The sequence below is a fragment of the Gallus gallus genome, chromosome 14, assembly GCF_016699485.2.
Source record: "Gallus gallus isolate bGalGal1 chromosome 14, bGalGal1.mat.broiler.GRCg7b, whole genome shotgun sequence".
In the NCBI taxonomy this organism is placed as follows: domain Eukaryota; kingdom Metazoa; phylum Chordata; class Aves; order Galliformes; family Phasianidae; genus Gallus; species Gallus gallus.
In genome coordinates, this window is record NC_052545.1 from 8392514 (window position 1) to 8408687 (window position 16174).

Sequence of the window (16174 nt, forward strand, 5' to 3'; positions counted from 1 at the left end):
CAGCTGAGTCAAAGTGTTGAGCTCGCAGAGACACGTCCTGTAAGACACAGCACTTGAGGGAGTGATGGGTACATACCTCTTCTCCAATAGGTTCTTTCCAGTAACTTCACAAAAACTTCCTTGCTGACTCTGTATGCAACTTGCTATTTCACTATATCAGCACATGGTATTTAAGAATAACCCGGCACATTTGAATCACACTAGATCCCTCAATGTTATCAGATACACTGGCAACGCAACCTATCTGCTTTCTAGCAAGGTCATCTGTTTATCAACTTTTACAGCATGAAGATAAGCAAAAACTTGACTCATGCTCCTTTCTCCTATTAACAGCACTTACTACTTGTAAAAAGTAAATTTGCATCAGTGCACCCAGCTGTAGTGTCCCCCAAGGTGTCATGTGTAATTGTGTACAGAAAGATACAAGATAGAAAAGAAGGGGGAGTGCAAATGCTTTTGAGGTTCCACACTAATACCACTGGGATTCTGCAAGCAGAAAATCCTCATATTTCAGCTCTGTATTTAGAAATTAAGTTGAAATTACAAGTTTTGCTTTCACAATGGATACCATTTCGAAATTTCAGCTGTCTTCTAGAGGAAGTATTTCCATTCTCCCCATACCCTCAGAAGAAAAAAAAAACAACTGTGCAATGTTACAACCCATACATTGTGCAATCCACATGAAGTCAGACTAAAGCAGAAATTTCCATTGATGACAAAAGACAGATTTGATTCCCTAACTAAGATTCCAGTTTGGCACAGTAAAGCGGCACAAGATGCTCTGAGCAGTGGTCTCTTGAGCAAGGCAGCCCATTTCCAACCCCTGAAGCACCAGGCACTATGCAGGAAGAAATTACAACTTGCAGACCAGACACATCCAAAATACTACTCTTCAGGAAAACTGTTAGTGCATTAACTCTTCTCTTGCATTTTTCCCTTAAAACAACTGCATATTTTGCTCACTGCTCATATCAACCACAGCTCTTCTTTGATCCCATATAAATCTCTTACCACAGTTATACTGTGAACCAGCACAGCTTATTGCCACAGTATTTTTTTGAAAGAAAAAAAATTAGTTTTTCAAGCATTTTGAGTATACTGCCTTTCTTGGAACGTTCCCTCAAAATTTACACATGAAACAGCAATCTGAATACCTTTGTCTTCATTCTGTATGTCAGTGTGGACTCTGATATCATCGTGTCTTTGTCGAGACACCACAGCTGAATTTGAGGGTTGTAATCCATAGGAGGCAGAATTGCCCCGATCTCTGGATGAAGAGTATTTTAAATTGTCCTGGTCAGCTGATGCACTGTCAGTTCTATAAAGAGAAAAATATTTTTTTTTATGTAGGAGTAAAATAGGAGTGGGATTCACATTCACTTACAAATGCAACAAACTTAAATGACAATCCCAAATGTATTTTCCTGTGTTAAAATGTGCACATTTAACCTGCTTTTTATGAAGCCACCTTAAATTCACATTGGGATTAGAATTGATTATGACAACAGCATGCAAAGGAAACACACTCCAGTGTCAGTACCTTATGTCAAAGGTTCCCAAGTATTCTTTCAGTTAGATGCCTATGTGAGATAGGAGGACAAACTCCTTCCAGAAGCAACAAACAAAAGAGAGTGAGGTACAGGTATGTATCACAGCTAGGCTTTCACACTGTGCACTGCCATCACTAATCCACATGTCAACATTTACATAACACACTATGGGCCTCACTGAGCAATGTAGGACTAGTTATTAGATGGAGGTGTTACTGGCATATAACTGATAATCAATGCAGGAAAAGCATATTAACTTTTTGCAAAACAAAAGCTGCAAAACAAGAATACAGGCTTTACTACAGAAAAAAGATGAAATGTAAATTAAGAGCTGTTGTCCTTTAGAACAATGCTTGCAGGTAAGTGATTTTTATATAAATCTGCATGAAGTTTGGAGCACTTACATCAGAAAAGTGATTTACAGCTCAGAATAAACTCGTAAGGAACAAGGTGAGAATTGTCACGCCTGCTCTCACTGGACGCACCAAGTGATGTGGGTTTTGAAAACGATTACTTCAGTGCATTATATTCATATGCATGAGATTCCAGAATTTAATTCAACTAATGACTTAAGCTTATTCTTACGAGCAACACCAGACACTGTACACAAGAGCCCGTAAAACCATAGCCAGCCCAAAGCAAGAACTGGCAGAACGCTGTACATCCCGGCTGCACCTGCCATCTCACCACTGAACGTACCCACTGAGGGCTCTGTTAAATCTAACTCACAAGTTGTGAATAGCTCATATGTTTACCAAAAAGCAAGATGCATGATTTCTATTCATTCCTGTGAATTAACTACAATCTGTGTATGGAGAAACACCACACGCTCTCGGGAAAAACTATTTCATTTTTACTTCTAACAAGAACGCTGTGATTAGAGCCAGTAGCCAAACTTAAGGAAAAGGAGTCAAATACATCCCGAGGCCAACAGGGAACAACAACATCAGCCGAAGGTTTCTGGGGAGCAGGTGGCACCCCAGCTGTCCCCAGGGCTCGTTGCCTTCAGATACAGCTCCAACTCAGCACAACTGAAGGAGAACAGCATGGCGGCTCATATACACAAAGACAACTGAAGAAACCTCCCATGTATTTTAATCCTTTAAGAATGTTAAAAGACAACCTACTACCAACCTGGAATAAGATTCAAAAGAAGGAAATGGTACTTTAGCCCTTTTATCTGAAGCATCAAGTTTAGATCCCAGCTAAAACTTCCACAGGGAAAAGCTGTTGGTGGATTTTCCTGGAAGGTACGCACGCCTTTCGCTCTGTAAGCCAACACATCCCTGCATACGGACAGTATGGCTCTTCAGGAATTGTTTGCTAGAGCAGCACAGCTCTGCCATGTGGAAGAGGTGGCCACAGCCAGGTGAGCCTCTGCTCACGGCTGGGATCACACAACTGCCACTGGACCTTCAGCACTCACCACAGTTACACTGACCAACACCGCTCAGCACTGTTTCCTCAACGGTATGGACTTCAACCCCACTCACACCACATTCCAACCTCCCTGGCAGTTCCACAGCTCCATGCTCTCTCTGCCCAAGGGGCTTCCAGTTTATGAGAGGATTCAGGCTGGTTTTGCCTTTCAATGAAACAGGCTGACAGAACTGTGCTGTGGGCTGTACCACCCACCAGTGTCCAGCATGAAGCCTGCAGTTCTGAAGGCTGAGCGCAGGCTGATTAAACACACAATTTTTAGGACTTCACACCCCAACCAACCCAAGGACTACACATGTCCTCAGTACAGCCTGTCAGCATGTTGTCAGATTTTCCATTGTGGTGTGGTGCACCAACCTATTGTTTCCCTGGGAAGAACTCCACACTTGGTTAGCTCTGCCTTTGGGGACAGCCTTCTGAAAGCTCACCGTGCACCGCTCATCACCCAGCTAAAGGTGAGCAAGATTTTATTTAAAATGTACTATTTTCCTGTGCATCGAGAGACAGCAGTTCCCACTGAAGAGGTTTTCCCCACTACAGTAAGCATGCAGTTTAAATAACCAGCAGCTTCTGCCCTTTCTTTGCCATGCAAAGGAAAAAAAAAAAAAAAACAACACTCCTCAGCAAGATTCTGCTTTGCAGAGAACCAGATTCTGTTACCCAACTGTTCATGCAAAGACCATTTTATCAGTTGCATACATTGACATCATCACACAAGTGAATACATGCCAAGTATGAACGCAACCATTGTACAGTGTCAGCAACAAGTGAACCAAAGGACAAAAAAAGTGACATCAGACAAAGTTCAGAGGAGGTTCAGGCTGGCTACTAGGAACTATTTCTTCTGTACCAGAGTGGCCAGGCACTGTCACAGGCTGATCAGGGTGGCAGTGGAGTCAGTGTTTTTTTTCACCTGCCTAAATACACTGAAATGCCTGCTACAGTTCCTTCGGAAAGGCTACTGACCTTCTTTTTGTTTGTTTCCAGGACATACAAGAGGAAATCTACGTACTTACATTGGAAAAGTCCACCCCTCCTATCAAACGTATCGGCAAGATCTGACTACAATTTGTGAGACTGAAGAAAGCACACCTGAGAACAATTACTTATTAAAAAAGTCTTTTTATGGAATATGAAAATAGGTCGATCAAATATATTTTCTCTTGTTACATGGAAACTTTCAGAACTTTTGTCTGAGAACCCTGTTACAGACAATCTGCCATACTATGTGTTATCTGTGACTCCTCCAGGAGACTGTACCGTACGGGTATTATTTTGAGATAAAAAACACTTAATTATTCTATTTGATTGTATTTCCAAGTACAAGCTCAATGTGGATGTTTTATTCTGTGACATGCATACCGTGTCTGTTACCATGCAAGCTGGTCAGTTTTCCTTGGTCATTTGCTCTATTTGCCAAGTTTATTTTTGCTATCATGCACATCAATTCTTCACTACTTAAAACGTTTACCCGTTTAAAACAGAGCAACTGTACCACTCAAATTAACAGCTTCACGAAACGAGGACAACCCTCTTCCATTCTGCACTATCCCCTCTTGCCATGCTCTCTTAGCACTGCTCACAGCACCTAGACGAGCCCCCGCCTGGCTGAGCCCACTGCCTGCATTGAGAGAGCACAGCAAAGATGTCAATGTATGCGTCTACCCCTCCTGTAGTAACACAGGGCTAACAACTCTTCTATTCTGCTGCACTTCTGCCACCCCTGCTGCTGGACAGCACCCACAGCTGCTTCTCAGGTCCCTCAGCTCTGCAGCACTCATTTCTTGCACACAGCTCACCAATGCTCTCCTGCAATGGACATCAGGAGAACATCAGGGAAACCTATCCCATCTGTGCATTCTTGTCATGTTTTCCCATAGGCCACCTGATAGCCATTTTTGGGTGTAGCTGATCACTGCAGCTCTGGAATGGCTGTTTTCTGCAGGACTGTCTGCTCTCCAAGCTCCCTCTGCTTCCCACTGACACACTTCACATTCTTTCATCTTTCTCACATCTCATTCTCCTCTGGTTTCACATTAAAAACAAAGACTTTCACATTACAAACTTAGGCTCCCTCATTTTACAATAAAAATAAACACCCAAAAAGCTCTTTGATCTCATACCGTCTCAGCCTTATCAGCATATTCAGTGAACTCAGATGCGAAAGGAGATCCAGAACTACTTGTTACCAGTCCAGAGCTGTGCCTACTCCCATTCAGCACTTCCTGCACAGTCCTCCGAACCTCCTTCAGAGGTTTCCCCTGACTTCTTCATAGTTGCACCTCAGAACTGACCCTGCAGCTCACTCCCTAGCTATTAGCTTGCCTCCAACAGCACAACTCCCACCCATGCCTTCACTACATTAACTCACCAGCACTAATTCTTGCTGTCTGCACTGGGCACGCCTCTGCCCTTTACAGTCACAGGAAAAGCACTGCTCTGGATGTCACTTTCTCAACCTGCTTGCTCTGATGAGCTTCTCAGCTCTGTGCCAATCCCTCCTGCTTTGTTTCACATTAAACACAGGGACTCTAATGCTTAGGTTATAAGCTACCTAGAAGGAGAATCGCATTTTATTGTCTTACAATGTCCAGACTGACAGAGATGTACCACGTCACCCAGTGTGGCACTGCCATAACAGAAATTACTGACTCCTAACATTGACTTCTGTTGCATGGGAAGCATACACTTCACTTTCAAGAACAAATTCCAAGACTGAACCTGTATCTAATAAGCCACCTGCAGATCTTTTATCAGATGTGAAAGGCTTCTCCTTGTACTCCTCTTGCTAACCTGTATTACTGTAAAAGAGACAGAAGTTCTGTTAATTAAAGCCTTATCTCCGTTTCTAGCTTTGGCCGCAGTGTGTTTGCTGAGCTACTGTCCCACACCCGTTCTCCTGCTGAGCACTGTGATGTTCATACCGACTGCTGTGCCACCCAGAGCAGTTCCTATGGAAGGGTATTATTTATTTCACTACACAATCAGTCTTTAGTACTACGCTGAATCAATGGTCTACAACGCTGGAAAGATTAGCAGAGGGGGACAAGATCTCTTCAACAAATTAGAAACACAGCAAAGAAAAACCACCACAACCACTTCATTCTTCTGTCATACCCAAGTGTCATGTTGCCACTACTGCAGAGTCTGAAATACCACAGTGCACACACTGACACATCCACGTGCACCAGCACAACTCCTTCCTCTGCAGTGCACAGCTCTATCAGCACACACACTGCAGGAAGACCAGGACACGTTAACAGATAGGACAGCATTCATGCAGACAAACCAAAATATCAAGATTTAATTGAAAACAGCTCTCTCAGGGAAGCACCTGGGCTCCAACTTTCAGTTTCAGACTGTTTTTACCCCAAGTCCCAGTGCTTATTAGCATTACTAGGAACTGAGAGGAATCCAGACTTATAATGGAAATCACCCTGGTCATTTTTATGCACACACAGATGCATGCACCACAACAAAGTTCATCTGATAATACACCAAGCACGAGGAGTTCCTTTCTCCACTCCCCCCCCCAAGGCAGCTTGAAACATTTCTCTTTATTTTACCCATGTGCATTCCCTCCTCCATGCCCTGCAAGAAAGCACTTACAGCAGTATCACCTGTGCTAAACAAAACAATCAAGAGCAAGGAAGAGGAAGGAAACTATACTTGCATATATGCCACACTGTGGGTTGTCCAAGAGCACATTCAAAAAGCTTCACAAAGGAGAAAAACTCACTGACGGATTTATATAATAGACCCCCTTTCAATGGCCCATATTAAACACTTAAAAACAATGGAGATTGATTTACTCTCTACTCTGTTCTTTAAGTGAAGGCTCACAAGTTCCAAACAGCCAAAGCTGACACCACGAGATGCAGAAAACGTGGGTGTAACACATAGACAAAAATGTGATCTGCGTTTGGGACCATGTGAACACTTTTGGTTCCTCAGTTCTCTCACCAGGCTAAAAACTCCCAATATTTGAGAGGAAAGAAAGTTAAATCCTCACCAGTGGCAGAGTCAGTAAGGAGTGTTACGCATTTCTCCCTAGAAGCCCCAATTACACAACCTGATGGAAGCAGAACCAGCCCCTGCCCACACTCTGAGTTCCCCATGCCTGCTGCACTTTCTCTGCTGCTTTCAGATTTGTTTCTGCAGTGGCTTCTTGGATGATTATTTTAAAAGTGTCACTTACAGCAGCACAGTATTTCAGAGCTGAGGATGCCTCACACAGCAGCACATGGAAAGGACCAAAGTGGGAGATGTGGGACCGACCAGTTTCTTGAGCTGCCATAACACCACCCAAAACATCTCTGCATTCACATTCTTAACACAACACATTCTTAACACCCCTAACACAACTGAACGTGCTGAAAGCAGAGGTTTGTTGGACAAAGCCTGTCTTCTAGGAACTACAACACATTTTTAAGGCTAAAAGATAACACTAGCGATAAATTAGTACATCCAACCAGGAAGCGCTCATCAACGCCATCCACTGCAGGGATGCAGCTCAGCTCCTGCAGGGGACCTCCAGAAAAGCAGTTACACACCAGAGCTCCAGGCAGCAGACCTGAAGTGAGGCAGGAGGACAGGAGCAGGAGACCAATCTGCTTACATGCCGAAACTCTTCACTAAGACCAAGATGCCATTAGATGTCACCAATGAGGACTGCTATTTCTTAAGTGAGGAAAAATGGCAAGTTACTTGAACAAGTAGCTCCACAACAGAAGAAACCAGAACGTAAGCGCCCAGGCCACATACACCACTAAGAACTGGACATTAGCCCTACAGTGCTGCTGGCTGCTCAGCCAAAGGGCAGCTCCTGGCACAGTAATACTGAAGTCACAGCTCACAGCCTTCCCGCTGCCCCACGCCATGCACACGGGGCACAGTGCCACGGGCAGACACGTTCCTCAGAGAGCGCCCCTCCGTTCCCTGCTGGCAGTTGTAAAAGCAGCATCCCACACTATGCTACGGTTTCATACGCACTGAAAGAGCCCCAGTACAAAAAAAAAAAAAAAAAAAAAAAAAAAAAAAAAAAGAAGAAGAAAGAAGGAAAGAAAACATATGTGAAGGAACATGACTTCCACAAAAGAATTCTGGCTACTAACACAGGAACGCAGAGTACCACAGCACACGCACAGCATCAGCTGTACCAGCAGCAGCGAGGCCCGGAACGCACGCTCCACGCCCGACTGAAGATGTCAGGGCACTCAGTTTCGCTTACCAAGACCCGAAGCGCCGGACACAAGCACCCCGCGGGACCCGCCGCACTGCATGAGCCCCCATCGCTCCGTTCCCGGCTCGCCCGCTTCCCCCAACCCGGCACGCGACCCCCCCGGGCACGCCACGCACCGCCGCGGCCTCCGAGGCGCAGGGCCGAGCCCGCGGCCCCAGCCGAGGCGGATCGCACCGCGGGGCCGCCGCCGCCGCCGCCCGCAGCGCCGCGAGGGCCCCGGGGGAGCGGGCCGCGCTCCGGCCCCGCCGCGCGGTGACAGCCGCGGCGCACCCGGAAATCCCTCCCGCCCCCCGCTAGGCCCGGCGCTGCCGCCCCGCCGCCCCTGCAGGCCCGGCGCTCGGGAAGCGGCTCCGCGCCGCCCCGCTCCGCCGCCCCGGGTCCGGCGGCGGCCCCCCGACCCCCGCCCTGCCCACCTGGGTTGCCAGTCATTCCAGCCCCGCGGGTGGTAGTGCTGCCTGCTGCCGGTGCCGCTCAGCCGAGACCCCGGGGCTCTGCGGCTCATTACCTTGCCCGAGACGGCATGGCCGGCCGGGCAGCGGCGCGGGGCGGAGGGAGGGGGCGAGGCGCGGGCGGCGGCTCCTCACTCGCGCTGGGCGGGCGGCTGCTGGCTCGCAGCAGAGGGAGGGGATGCGGCCGCGGCTGCTCCGGCTGCTGCCCGGCCGCGCGGCATGCCGGGATGGCGGACATGGGCCGCCCGCCCCCGCCGCGGGGCACCATGGGAGGGCGGGGGCGGGCGCTCCGCTCTCGGCGCCGCGGGTCGGGGTTCCGTGCGTGGGGGCGCCGGGCTGAGGGGGTGGGGAACCCCCCCCGGGGTCGGGCGGAGCGGGGCGGCGCGGGGATCCCAGCCTGAGGGCAGCGCGGAGGGGATCGCCGCCCCCGGGCGTGAGGGGAGGCCGGGGCTCCCGATGTCCGACCGTGAGGGCAGCCAGGGGAGCGGAGCCCCCGGGCGTGAGCGGAGCCGGAGGCTCTCGGCCCGTGAGGGGAGCGGGGCGGAATCACACGTGACGTCCCCACGCTGTGGATTCGTCGCCCCTCTTGCGGCCCCCATCCAAGCACCACCACCACCATCTCCCCCCAAAGAAGACGTCAGGGCTGTCTGCAGGGATCCGCACCCCTCAGAGCGCATCAGCCCCCACGCCCATGCCGTGCTTCTCCCCTGTACATGACTGCCGGGGCTGGCTGGGGTTTGGCAGCGGTCGGCAGAGAGCTGACTAATCCCTTACTACTGGTTTCTCCTTCTTCCAGCTGCCAAAATGTGTTGCGAAAGCAGGCTGACAGAACAGCCTCTTTCTAAGCCTGGCTGACCTCTGTGTGAAGCAGGCACCGCGTTTGCTGGAAGGGCATTTGATGCACAGTGCAGGAAAGCCGCCCTGTGGGTGGGAACGTGGCAAATCTGCCGGGAGAAAAGTCTCCTCAGTTCAGGAGATACTCGTTTCCCAAAACGATGTGAACTTGTCTCAGGCATATTTTTATTTCTCCTATAAGACCTGGAAGCTTACGTGAGCTTGTTTGATAAACCACATTCCTGACTGCAGAATATTTCCTTAGCTGTGCAGGATTCTAATGGCTCATTCAGTTATTCAACGAAGAGACCTGACCAGGCTGAACTCCTTTAAGTGCCATACCTTTGGTTTGCCATTGCTGACGGACCCGAGGAGCCTTTTAAATTCCCACGTACCCCATAAGCCATAGTTCTGTGGGTGACTGAGCACAAACAGATGGTGTGCTGCTGCCTCCCCTGGCTTCTGCTGGGCAGCCATGATCCCATGATGCGCTTCTTGGCTGACATTCCGTAAGCAACGCTTGCAGAACCTCCACGGTTCAGACTTTGTATGAGAAATCCTGTGTCCATGTGGTGAATGTGTTGTGGTCTGATGCCAGTCACCTCTGAGCGTGGTTGTCTCTATTTGGTGAATGTGTCGGTGATGTTCAGCCCTCTTAGCTGTCGTTGTGCACAGCCTTAAGAAGGTAAAATGACAAAATGACATATAGTTGCCAAATACAATTAAAGGCATATTGGATCCATTTCTACAGGTATTGTATTATGATTTATAGCCAATACTCTGAAGTAGAGTGATAATTATTTGTGTAGTACTTTTTTGGTTGCAGATCTCACTCATGCATTTAGCAAAGATGGCCGAGGCCATTCAGGCACTGCTGTATGGATGAAAAACTGCAAGGAAGATGAAGCCCTGCTTTTCAAAACTGCCACCCGATTTTCTGCCTTGAAGTTTGGCACTTCATTTTTAGCAGCATGCACTGACACCGGTTAGAGCTGCGCTCCTTGAACCTTGTTAAAAATTAACAAATAAATGTCTAAATCTGGACCCCTCCCCCCCAAAACAGAAATTTGTGGACTTTAAAAACAGGTCCTAAATCTTGTAAGGAGTTGGTGACGCTCAAAGATACGTCTCCAGTCTGTGTCCTAAGTGTGTGCTCAGTCCACCCCACCAAGCTGTCCACATCCACCCTAACAACGAACTCTACAGTGAAGACCGCTGTGAGCACCATTCTCCTGCTGTATAATCCATGATAAAGATTTCTCTATTTAATACATAATGTCAGGGTTTATTAATCTGTGTTATTTTTAGTTGGAGAAATGTGCAAATTTATATCTTTAATGTGCTTAAATAGGGTGGTTAGCACCATATTGCATCTTCATCCCTTACTAGTTTATTTCCTTACTGAACAGTATGTCTAGGAAAAAAAAAATCAGCATGTGCTAAAGATTACAAGTCGCTTTTGGCCCTTGGCTTGCTCTGATCCATAACAAAGCTACAGATTGAGAGAAAAACAATCACCAACCAAAGAGATGCTATTTCCTGTTCTAGAAATAGGACTCGAGCCAAGGAGCAAAACAGTATTTAACTAGAGCAGAGGAACAAATGCCAAGATGCTGTAGCTCGAATATTGCAGATGGATGACTCTTAAAAATTACAAAGGTTTCCTAGAATGGTTACTCCCTTTACCTGCCAATTCTATCACTTTGATGGCAGAATCCTATTTTTATCGGTAACCCAACAGATTTGCAGCTGAATGCCCCATGCAGCATCAGCTCATTTCTAATTTCTGGACGTTGTGAACTCAAAGCACGTGTGATGCGTGGCCAATCTGTGCAGGCATGGAGAGCCCAGGGAGTCCGGAACATATTGTGCTGGTGATGCAGGCACAGCTCCTCGGCGCAGGCACAGGAGGTCCCTCAGAACTCCTACTGTTTTCTCCATTAAAACGTCGGCAGGTAGAGCTGTCTGTGGAGATCGAGCTGCTCAGGGAGGATACTGCATATCATGAACAAATAGTGCACTGGGGTACTTTGTTTCACCCCAGTCCTACAAGAAAGGCATGTGGAACCCTTCCATTATTTTCAGTTTAAAATATTTAATGCAAATATATATATATATATATATCAATCTTACATTTTTGAATTTCATAGTAAGTGTGCTGTGAATAGAATAATAACCAAAAAAATCTTTTACCTTTTTTTCTTTACATAACACATTTTACTACTCTGAGTATTTATAAAGCTACTTGGAGTGTAGCTGGGATAGCACATGGAGCCATCTGCTCCATTTCCTCAAGGTCTTTTAGAGGACAATTTCTACTGAACAGCATTTTTCTACACCAGTGCAATAAATACAATAAACTCACTTTGTTGCACTCACATTTTTGCTCTACTGAATGTCTTTAAGGCCATTATTTTAGAAGGTGAGTGCTTTACATCTCTTGGTAAGGAAGCGTTAGAGACTTCAGTAGACAGAATCTGAGTAAATATTTGAGTTCCTGGCACAGATGTTCATTTTCAGTTTATTGCATCACAGACTACAGAAGCCCTTGTTTGTGGTATTTAAGCTGTTCCTTCATTCTCTGTTTATTAACTAATTGCTTTTCTGTTCACTACCTATATGCTAACTTCAACATTCTGTATGCTATTTGCATACTACCAGCAACAGCCAACAGTCACATATAACACATAAACTGAGCATTCCATTCAAATGAATGGTAGCTAAACAAGCAGTTGTTTGTGTTACTTTGACCTGACAAACGCAGAGCCTTCAAAAGTTTTAGGTCTTGAAATATTTAGGTCTTGAAAAGCCCATGGAGAAATGGCAAAACAGTAAAATTTCATTCATCCAATCAGCCATTCTACATCTGTCACATTTCAGATGGGGTAAAAACACAAAGACAGCCCAAAGGAGTAGTTTCTGTGTTGGTCTTAAGGAGGGCATAAACTGCAGCAATCCTTTTATGAGCTTTGGAGGTTCTGCAGACTGCCTTAGGGAACGGCCATGGCATGCATGTGGTGTCTTATGGAGTTAAGCTGACAACATCAGAGCAACTGTTAAAAAAGAAATAATTCTCAGTATCTCCTTTGCCCAAGGAGGTTGTGGATGTCCCATCCCTGGAGGCATTCAAGGCCAGGCTGGATGTGGCTCTGGGCAGCCTGGTCTGATGGTTGGCGGACCTGCACATAGCAGGGGAGTTGAAACTGGATGATCTTTGAGGTCCTTTTCAACCCAGGCCATTCGATGATTCTATGAAAAATCAGCCTCTTCATGAAACAGTCTCATATCTGATTGGTAGCAACACTGGCTGACAATCAAGTATGTTTTACCTATGCCAAGTAACTGTGTGCCACAAGCAGCAGTGCCCTCTCTTCTGTTTCACGAGGTTTCCTATCAGGCTCTGCATCCTCCATACCATACCTGGGAGCTTGCCCAAGACATTCTACCGCCTGCAAGCCAGACAGCATGGCTACAAATCAACTCATATTGCTGTGAGTTGGCTGTTTTGACGAATGGTCTGGTAGAGTTGTACAGTTTCTGTTATTTCTGGGGAGCCTGGGCTGAAACTTAATGAAAAACACTGCATTCTGCAAGAGTGGAAAGCTGAATCAGGACTTATGAGAAACAGTGTATTATGAAATGCTGCACAAAGCTGGAACAGAGCTGGCGTGAACTGCACTGCACTGCAGAAAAAGACAAAGTTGAAGCAAGAAGCAGTTATCTTTTACAGTGGATGCCAATAATACAAGACTATTGTACAGTGAGTCCTTCTCAACAGTGTGCTTGATGCTGAGTTACTTTTTCAGTGAATCTGAGAACTTCCATCTGTTGAAATAACTGCTCTCTCACATCAATTTTCATGCTCAGTAGACCCAAGCTCACATCATGTTTGTTGAAGGGGTCATTCAAAAGAGGCTGCCAGGAAAGTATCAAACCCTTAAGGCATAATAAACCCAGGGAAATTTGTTTAGTTGGTGTAATGAATCCAACTTGTTCATTTAGCTCAGTTTGGTGCTGATAGCAGAGAGCTATGAAAATTTAAAGAAAATTTGGTCTGAGAGGTGTACTACAATTAGAAGTGAAACACTCAGCAAACTCCCCCATGGTATTTGTCCTTTAATCTACTCCAATTTTAATAGTTTTTTTTTTTCTAGGTTTATTTTCCTTGCTATTTTTGTTCCTGTGTCCCAGCTCTCAACCTGACCAAGTCCTCATCTCTCAGTTTTATCTTGAAATCTCTGGTAGACATTGATGATATGGCCAGGGATGTCACATGAGGTCATATTTCAAGCGACAGCTCAATAATGAGGTTTTATGGGGAAAAAAAGGTATCAGAGCACAAAAGTGAGGAGATACGGGATGAGACTCAGAGAAATCTAAGCAGCAGATCCCCGTTCACCAGAGTTCACAGCTCTGACCTGGGCAATCTTCCATGCAGCTGAGTTTAGATGTGAAATACAACAAGAATATCTGCCAATTCTGCAGACCTTTCTCAAGCCCCACTCAGATTTTCTCACAGTTCTCCTGAAGTGCATTTTGGTGGAAATACTCAAGTTGAGATCTCTGACTACAGTGCTGGCAATGGGACCAGACGTTACTAACAGAGAACCCACAGCCTGAAAGCTGGCCAAGGGACCATGTAAACTGCTTTCCTAGGAAAGCAGCTAAAAGATCAGCCTTTCAGGCCACTGTGCCATAGGACGGCAGCGTGGGCTGTGGTGGGCAGATGTCCCCGTGGTCATGGTCACCTAGCTCCATCTAGAGCACACCAGCTGCCTCAAGGTCTCCCGAAGAGGATTTATGGCCCGGGCACAACCTGATTGAAAACACACCTACATAACTGTGATTGGGTGTGATTTTTGTGTGGAAGGCTGTGTCTGTATCTGAATAATAACACCATGTGCTTCAAATTTAATCACATGAGAATGGTTTGTGTCCCACTGCCAGCTATGTCCAGTGCAGACCTGATACCTATTTGAGCCTGTGGAAAGTTTGGTTTGAGGTGGTTGCCTCACAGCATATCAAAGAGAATCTCATTTCCTACATAACATACATGCATTATAACTACCAAATCATCTTCCTGGAGTGCCCTATCCAAATCACTACAATTTCCAGCCTTTGCAGCAGCATCCATACAAAACCCAGCTTCCTTCAGAATCCAGCTTTGGCTCAGCCCCAGGCCAGGGTGAAAAATAAAGTGAGTGGTCTTGTGCTTGAAAAATCTCCATCACTGCTTTTCAGCCTGAATCCTGGCTTTTTCCTCAGTTAGCAAATTTTTATTTGCCAACCCTCAACAATCCCTTAATTGAGCTTTTGCACATTAAAAACTGCAAGGGTTTAAGCAGAAAGTAACAGAAGGAAAACAGCAGATCTCATCATGCTATCCTTACGTGTTCTTTCAATTCCTTTAGGCAATTTACACAACTGATATTCCTCAGTCCCTACAAGTTATGATTTCTCCTCTAAAAATATGCAATTCTATAAACTTTGTTTATTTTAGTGCTTTCCAGGTGGAAGTGACATCTTTGCTTATGCTTAGCACAGCAGGACCTTGACCTAGTTGGGGTCTCTGAGCACAAAGTAGCATTAAATCTAATAATTCCCCCATAGAAGAGACCAAGAGCCTGCAGTCAGTGGGAGCCTCTCCATTTGGAGCAGAGTGAGCCCTTAAGCATCCTCGCTCTCTCTCCCTTCCTGTGTTGTCCCGGGCTGTCAGCTACACTACATTTTGCCCACTTCTGCTCAGCACCACAGCTCCTGATGCACACAGCAGCATTGCAGCCCTTTAACCCAAAGGATCTTCAGCAAACACAACCGGCCTCTCATTTGGCTGGAAAGTAATCAATAAGTGGCATAAATTTATGATCATTTTTCAGCAAAGTTCCTTCAAATTCTTTAATTAGATTGTTTTCAGTCTACAGTTTGTAATTACTTAATTCTCTCAGCTCCTTGAACTCACTGTTCTTCATTCTTGCAGATATGGAGACCATTCAGAAAGAATAAAATTAGCCTTGAAATAATCAGTAGTGCACAAAGAGAGTGCTTCATCATGGTGCTTTTTCTTGTTATTTCTGCTTGCTGGATATAAAAACAGACAATGTTTTGCTCTCCCGGCTCATTCATTCAGATGTTTTTGTAAAACACTGACTGGAAGCCGTGCTGCATTTATGCTGTGTCTGATGTGCCCATTAGTTAAACACCTACTCTCCAGATAAATGGATTTCAGCTTCCCATGTACAGACCCATTCCACCAAGCCCATAATGACATGCCCACAAATCCATAAATCCCAGCCGTACACTTTCACCAACACACAGCTAAAGAACAAGCTAAAGGACGTTTAAACACTGCCAAGAAAACCACAGTAGGAGTGACAATGAGAAATGCAGCAGCACCAATCAGAGCTGCGCAGGTAATTGCTGTTTTGGCACAGGTACTGCCCTGAGATGTGTGTGAGTGTGTGCAGTATACACACACATGCCTGTATTTTCACACAAAGTATCTGGAGCAACACAACCGGTGTGCTTCAAGTCTGGAATCCAAGCTGGGGGAAAAAAATGTGTTTGAGTGAAATACATTCCCTACATTTTGAACTTCATATAATTAAAAATGACATTGCAGCAAACCACAAAGCAACCCATCGCTTTTAAGATCTAATGAA

The 16174-nt window shown here is 46.0% G+C and overlaps 1 protein-coding gene across 2 annotated transcripts in view; it reads right to left on the bottom strand.

Moving 5' to 3' along the window:
- Positions 1-8910, bottom strand: part of SMG1 (SMG1, nonsense mediated mRNA decay associated PI3K related kinase) — a 60353-nt gene extending 51443 nt beyond the window's left edge. Inside the window, exons 1-2 of one of the 2 annotated variants that reach the window (XM_414907.8) lie at positions 8646-8910; positions 1155-1318 (exon numbers count right to left, since the gene is read on the bottom strand). In XM_414907.8, the coding sequence (XP_414907.4) occupies positions 1155-1318; positions 8646-8734 (253 nt within the window). In that variant the 5' untranslated portion in view covers positions 8735-8910. The remainder of the gene's footprint in view (positions 1-1154; positions 1319-8645) is intronic. The other variant, XM_015294535.4, reaches the window with a different exon arrangement.
- Between the last annotated feature and the right edge of the window lie 7264 nt (positions 8911-16174).